This window comes from Austrofundulus limnaeus, unplaced genomic scaffold (genome assembly GCF_001266775.1).
Source record: "Austrofundulus limnaeus strain Quisiro unplaced genomic scaffold, Austrofundulus_limnaeus-1.0 Scaffold188, whole genome shotgun sequence".
NCBI classification, from domain to species: Eukaryota; Metazoa; Chordata; class Actinopteri; order Cyprinodontiformes; family Rivulidae; genus Austrofundulus; species Austrofundulus limnaeus.
The window spans coordinates 309234-316747 of NW_013952590.1; the positions used below are offsets into that span (position 1 = coordinate 309234).

Sequence of the window (7514 nt, forward strand, 5' to 3'; positions counted from 1 at the left end):
ACACACACACACACACACACACACACACACACACACACAGAGAGAGAGAGACTCAGTCAGACATATGGTTTGTTCTCAAGGTCCGTATGTATTTATCCTCCCATGTGACCCAATCGCTCCTGGAGATCCTCAAAGGCTCGACTGTGTTGTGCATTCCATTCATACACACACCGACACACACACACACACACACACACAGCCCTATAAACACTCACTAAACCCGTCGGTGCCCATAGTCCTTCTCCCCACAGCCTTTTCATGCTTAATTTGCTGTTCAATAGGTCAGGAGGAAAAGCACACATCAAGCGCACGGGGGGGGGGGTGGCAGCAGTTTCGCCTTGTTGTGTGTTTCCCACACAGATGTGACTCCTGCGAGTTAGCAGGTCTTTAAGAACATGAGTAAAGCTGCTGCTAAAGTCAACAACAGCTTTATTGTTGCCGTCTGCAGCAGCCATGTGTTTGTCAGGAAACACTTGGAGTTATTTGTCATCCTTTGCCCTGTTCTGCTTCATGTGGGCAATTTGTTTGTCATTACGGCAGAAAAGAAAAAAAACATTATGAGGTATTTTAAACTTTGTCTTTTTTTCATCATTAAATGAGACATTTCACATTTAAATCATTCAGTTGGGGTCTATATAAAGTGGAACTGCAATTTGGTCTGAATACCTCCTTACTGTAACTCYACAAGCCCCTTTCACCRCTTTTCTGAGCTGTGTCTCCGATCAACACGTTTTGACGCTGTCTCTTTAAATGCAAATGAGGTACTCCACGCAATGACACTTAGAACAATAGCTCTCTACACAACATTTTGAGTATACAAACAGCATTAAAACATATCTCTTAATACTTGCAAGTAGGACTGACTTAATGTAAAGTAAACMGCACAGAACTGCTACAATCTGTAAAGAGTTTCACTCTGGTGTTGAAATGATGAYGTCACTCRTGCTCKGGTTGCTCAGRTATGGTCGTGTTGCACCGAATTCCCGAGTTGATGCATATGTCCCCTGTAAGGCAATCTAAATGGTAAAATAATCAGAAATGGGGTTCCATGGAGTGGCTATAAACAATAAATATCTTACCTGTTGTGGACAACGTTTGGAACGACCTCAGATTGACGAGCTTATGGCCGGTTTGAGTGAGGCCAAGAGCAAAGGCTGMTGTCGTCTGAGCTGAAGAAGTCAGTTTATAAAAAAAAAACTGATCTTTTGGAATATCCACGTCATGTCAAGATGACAGTGATGTAAATGTTTATAAAACAGYGTTAACTTTTAACTGTTTTTTTCTTGCTCGGACAATCGGGTAACATGTTAATTGTTCATAATGTTTCCAATTACTTTAAAATGACCTGATCCATCACTTTAATATTAGATGCTTTTGTGAATTTTTCCAGGTTGTTRTGGCTAAGTAAAAAAAGTGTCAATTTAGATTTTTTTAGGCTTATTTTTTTCTGAATGAGAGACTGGTCCAAATGCAGATGTAGTTTTTTTTTCATACATTTGGCTACAAAGTAACCCCAGGGACCATCTGGAATGTTTACATCATGCATTTCTCACAGACAGAAACTATGAATTCCTTCTTCCTCATACCACCACTTAATGGTCCTGTGAGTTCATCCAAACATCAACTGTTGGTTTGCCCAATAGGTTTGAAACTATTCACTTTATTATTTTGACAAAGTAATAAAGGTTGAAATCATTTGGGAGAGGTGGGGAGTAGTGGGGGGATGGGGGGAGGGGTCTAAAATGGCTACCTTCACTGATGTCACCTGCACCCAGCAGGACCTTTTAGCTAACCAGCTTATCTGTTCTTCGTCTGGTTTGATGACATTACATTTCTCTCTCTCCTCTTCAGACTCTGGGTTTTCTCGGTGATGACCTCACTGCTGTTCCCTGGAGACGCCCACGCTGCRATGAAGGACCTCTCCTCCTCCTCCTCTCCTCTTACCTCCCTTCTCCACTACCCCTCCTCCAAGCCCTCAGTGGTGCCCTTCTCGCAGTCGGCCAGTCCTGCCTCCTCGCCCGGGGTCTCGCTGTCGTCGGTGCCGCTCTCCAAGCCACAGCCCTTCTGCCTGCAGACGGGTCCACATCTCATCGCCAGCATGCAGCTGCAGAARCTCAACTCCCACTACCAGAACCTCGCTGGCTCCGCCGCGGGCCATCCGGCGCCCGGTGGAGCTCCAAAGGGCTACTCGCCGCTRGGTATGGGTAACCAGCTCCTGGGGCCGCCCGGAGGCCTCGGCGGCGGGGGAGTGGGGATCGGCCAGGGTGCAGCGGCGGGCGGTATTATCGACTTTGACCCCGTGGATGAGGAAGTTCTCATGTCTCTGGTGGTAGAGCTGGGTTTGGACAGAGCCAACGAGCTGCCGGAGCTGTGGCTGGGACAGAACGAGTTTGACTTCATGTCAGATGTACCGGCTGGATGCTGACCTACAGACAACGGAAGCAGTGGATTTAATCAACCGAGCGACAGAAACCTCCTCTCGCAGTTTTGTTTTTCTCYGTTTTCCGTTTCTCGGTCGACACCGAGAAAGCAGAAGAGACGGCAATCAAGAAACTCGAGGTGTTTTCTTGTTTCTGTTTTCCTTTCGTGCTTTATATATGGACAGGAGTTGCTGTAGAAAAAAAGACATCTCACTTCCTTTTGTTGTTGGTTTTCATTTAATCAGAGGTATTGTCTTTTACTATGATCAAACCAGTGATGGTGTCACTCTACGTTTTGTATTCTGTTTCCTTTAAAAGACCCAAAAAGATGAAAGAAAAACAGAAGCATTAGCAGAGTGTTAAATCCATCCTCCATCGCTCTGTCACTGTGGCCTAATGAAAACTTGTTGAATGATGTGAAAAGGGACTGAAAGGGACATTTGAGCCAACCTGTTGGGAGCGAAAATATAAAGACACATAAGATGCAGCTGTTGGACTCAAACCCCCTCTTTTCTCAGAGCTGTCCAGTGTTGATCAAATCAGTGCATAAAGAAAATGAAAATATGAACCGCGACCTAATGGGAGATCTAAAAAAAAGGATGACAAACACTGCGCTTCCTGTTTTCCTAATGGACAATATTAGCCTCTGGTCTCATGGGAAAGAGACTCATGTCTCTTGGCTTTACAAAGATCTGATTGTCTGAGAACTGATTATCTGCTTCTTTCTTTTCTTTTTTTGTTTGAATTTAGTTCAACCAGTTGTATTTGTGTTACTTAAGACATCTGGCTGATATCCATCAGGAGTCTTGGACAAAAAGCACTTCTGTAGTTGGTTCTCTGAAAAAGATGAATTTGATGGAGAAACGTGGAGTTCTGTAGGCACGTGAATGCAGGAAATTGTCTGGCTGTGGAGCAAATYCCCATTAAAATAAACGAAGCCTTATGATCATGTAAGTTGTGACTAAATCTGTGTTTTATTCGGAGATAACACATGCCAAACTGGGGTGCTGGTTAATTCGTGCCATCGCCACTTCGTACCCCAACTTGTACTTAGTGGTTGACATTTTGTACCAATCTGCCCTTGGCTAGGGTTAGTCTACATTAAGATTTTATTTCCCATTGACTCTAAAGGCTGAAGGTCCAGATCAGGTCGAAACTTGGGTACATGATTTTCACTTTCATGTTGCATTTGAWTGTGTGTTTGGGTACATTAGGAGATTTGAAATGTACTGTGACTGACGTTTGTTTGTGAAGCGTAGTCTAGGGTTAAGGTTAAAACCAAAGATTTTACACTAAAGCTAGGGCCAAGTGGCAGGGATAGATGTCAGAGATTAGGATTAGGGGCTCGGTGGACAGGGCCAGGGGKTTGCCTACCTTCAAATTACAGAAAAGCTGTGTCTGTGTCTCAGTTCAGGGGTTGCAGCCCACATAAGCCGCCAATGTAGGCTGCACGAAATGAGACGATCTAGTCAACGAATGACGTATGTTTGTGAAACCGCACGTTGCACCGTTAGCGTTGTGATACATTGCTTATCCCTTCTGTTGTCTTTTCATGGTATAACTTCACAAAATTCAAACGTTACACGTAAATAAATAGGATGCACGTTGGATACTCAGATGCAGCTTCCATTTTCGGGGTTTCGTCGGCTGCAAGAGTAGTTGTTTACAAATTGGGACGGCCTACTGCGCAGCGTAGTAACGTAAGCAACTGACAAACGCGCTCTATGTYGGCTGCAWCCCCTGAATTGAGACATAACCAATGTATCAACAATATTTTATTGATCCCAAAGGGAAATTACTTAAACTTACTAAAGTATTTTTGAATTGAATTTAATTGAAAATACTAAATCAATGTTGAGGCTGCTGCAAAGGTGGATACAAAGTGACTTGTGGTTTTTACTCGCAAAATAACTGCAAAACTACAAAATGTCAAAAGTATGAATTAACCTAGAACCACCTAACGGGAGTCAAAGACCCTGAATATTATTGTCTCAACTTGKCAGCATTCACACAAACTCAACAGTAAAGAGGGTTTCTGCTTTTCCTCTCAAATGTAACTGTCAGAACAGATCTCATCAGCCCAGAGTGACCTTATTGGCCCTGCCTTTTAACGATCCTGATGGGGAAGTGTTGTCTGCATTGTTATCAGGAGGTCTGCAGGCTTGTGTTTGTACACCCTTCACCCTAAGCACACAATGTGGAGTCAGCATGTCAATATGTTGCTTATGCCTAAGTTTGAATGGAAATAAAGTTTTAGAGATGATGAACTCACAGAAGCTAATGCTGTTTTTTTTTCATTGGCATCAAAGCAACTTTTAGAAATGTAATGGGTTCAATGTACCTTGACAGGCTAACATGTAAACATCAACACTTGAGGTCCTACGTATATTAAACTTGTCCTATTAAAACCAAAAAGTCACTATTGCTGTTTACCTTCTACCTTAACACTTAATCAACACCCATCATTGAAAATCAGTCAGCAACATACAGAAAACTGAAACCACTGGTGAGTTGAACCACTGAGAAATGGACCGATGAGCATATCCTGGACTGGATGTTCGTGGATCCTGGATGWTTGGGTGTTTCATCCCTATGTTCCCAGTAGAATGCCTTGGCTGTAATTCAATATTTTTTTCATGTCTATTAAATGATATTTTAAGGGGGTGCCAAGCATTTTTCAGTACTTTAGCCTCTTCTTCATWGTCAAGTCTCACTCCAATTGGTTCATGTCTGTAGGTGTGTCTCCATGACTGTGTGTCCCTCACTCTGTGGGTGGATCATCAGCCGGCAGCTTTGGCYGTTGTGGTGTTATCATTTTGTAATCTAACTTTGTCATGGCACTGTTTATAAAGGTAACAGTGGGTGAACAGTTTGTCCGAAATCTCCCAGTATGGATTGCCCGTTCGACCTCAAGCTGCTTATTGTCCTAAAACTGATAAAAAAGGTTTACACCACTCTCCAGGAGGAGTTTGCAAATTTTGCCTAGGCTCAGTCAATCCACAGGCAGCAGTSCACTGACGTCAAAATTGCTTGCCCTTTGTAGGTGGATCCAAAGGCGTAGTTGGAGCTGGAAATGGAGAACAAAGTTACCAGGGAACATAGGTTTGCTCCCAGAAAGTTGGCCTTAGAATCTTTAAGTTTCATGAAGGGACACCACCAAGCAGAAAMCATGGGGGCTTAATGTTCACCTCACAAACAATTGGTGCCCCCCCACCACCCCGTTCAACTGGAGCCCCTCTTGTTCAGAWAATTTTAGCTGCTGCACCAGCTTTTGCTTGGTGTGCATTTTTACACTTCCCAAGCTGTACAGCTCATACATGTCAATTTAAAGAGGATCTTGGGGTAAGCGGACCTTGGAGTACAATACAATTAGAGCTGTRGTTGTGGTTAGCATCGATCAAAATTAATTCAATTTTAAAAATCTGCAAAAACATGTTATTTAAGAAGTGTTGTTGCAACAGGACTTGCAGTAGTGAYAGTTGATATGCTGACAAATTATGCAAAGTATGATAATGGTTCATACCGTTAAGCGATTACTCAGCCATCATTTAGAGTACATGTCAACTCTTAAGGATAAAACTGCATTTGTTCAGGCTGCCTGATGCTCGTTTGCCTAACTTCCCACATTACTTGTGATGTCATCTCAGACTAGCGCTACGAGGAGTTAAAAATATAAATGTTTGTCCCTCCCCACTGAAATGTTTCCGGAGTTGCCACTGTTCTCATGGGACTTCAGATGCAACACTTGCATTGTGGCTCATCCTGCAAATGCTTGGATGAAATCAGATCTGTTTGGAGAACTAGCTTGTGGCTTCAGCTCTCTTCCTTGCATTCTTTGAGCTTGTCTAAAGCCACAGATCAGTTTCTCTGAAGCCCCCAGCTGTGATCCAAAGGTCAACTTCAGTGCTTTACTTTGAAGACGTTCCTGAAAGTGTTGAGTTACATCCTAACACCTTCAAATCAGTGCCCGTCACATGATAATTCAAATTCAATTCAAAAATACTTTATTGATCCCAGAGGGAAATTAGGTGTTGTTGTAACTGTGGTTTTGTATTATATTACTCAACTGGAAACCACAAAAAATAGTTTGCACTGAGGTAAAAGGAATCTAAGCCCAAAGCTAGTATGTAATTATCAACCTAATTCTAAATAGCCTCCAATGCCAAACACAAAAACTCAATTAGTTTCACAGGTTTTAAGCTAAAATTTGGTGTGGTRGTAACTCAGACTGATCCAAATCACATACTGTATTAAAAACAGATTACACAAAGTCTTTGTTTTAACATTTGTCTACTGGTGTCAATCATTTCTGTCTGCAAACAAAATCTTATGAACCACTGTGAAGAGAGAGACTTTCAGAAAATAATCATTGGACGTACWTCTACAGCTGAAATTGGTGGTGGAAATTTGGCACCTCACCTCAATGATTGATGTACCGATTTTGGGCAATGCTAATTCGTCCGTCCATTTTCTGCCATTTATCCAGGATTGGGTCACGGGGGCAGCAGCCTAAGCAGAGAGACCCAGACTTCCCTCTCCACAGCCATTTGGGCCAGCTCGTCTGGGGGAATCCCAAGGTGTTCCCAGGCCAGCCGAGAAACATAGTCCCTCCAGCGTGTCCTGGGTCTTCCTCTGGGCCTCCTCCCAGTGGGACGTGCCCGGAACACCTCACCAGGGAGGCGTCCAGGAGGCATCCTAACCAGATGCTCGAGCCACCTCAACTRGCTCCTCTYGAYGTGGAGGAGCAGYGGCTCTACTCTGAGTCCCTCCTGGATGACTGAGCTTCTTACCCTTTCTCTAAGGGAGAGCCCAAACACCTGAAATTATAGCTTCACTAATGCTAATCTGCTAAACGTGTGAAAACAAAATTAGAGAAAGCTAGCGCTAAACAGCTAAACATCAACAGAATTAATACAAACAGCTAATGGCTAACCACTAAGATGACCGTCTTTCTGTTGTGTCACATGTCTTTGTCTCCTTCCAGCTGAAGACTGGTGGGTTTGACACAAACCTGTTGATGTTAGTCAGTCAGTCAGTCAGTCAGTCAGTCAGTCAGTCAGTCAGTCAGTCAGTCAGTCAGTCAGTCAGTCAGTC

General features: G+C 43.4%; 1 protein-coding gene across 1 annotated transcript; it reads left to right on the top strand.

Moving 5' to 3' along the window:
* Nucleotides 1-1851: 1851 nt before the first annotated feature.
* On the top strand, nt 1852-4694 carry cited1 (Cbp/p300-interacting transactivator, with Glu/Asp-rich carboxy-terminal domain, 1; the record flags this gene model as incomplete). The annotated part of the gene is given in 1 exon segment (XM_014018259.1): nt 1852-4694. A coding segment is annotated over 1 exon segment (555 nt). The 3' UTR covers nt 2426-4694.
* Between the last annotated feature and the right edge of the window lie 2820 nt (nt 4695-7514).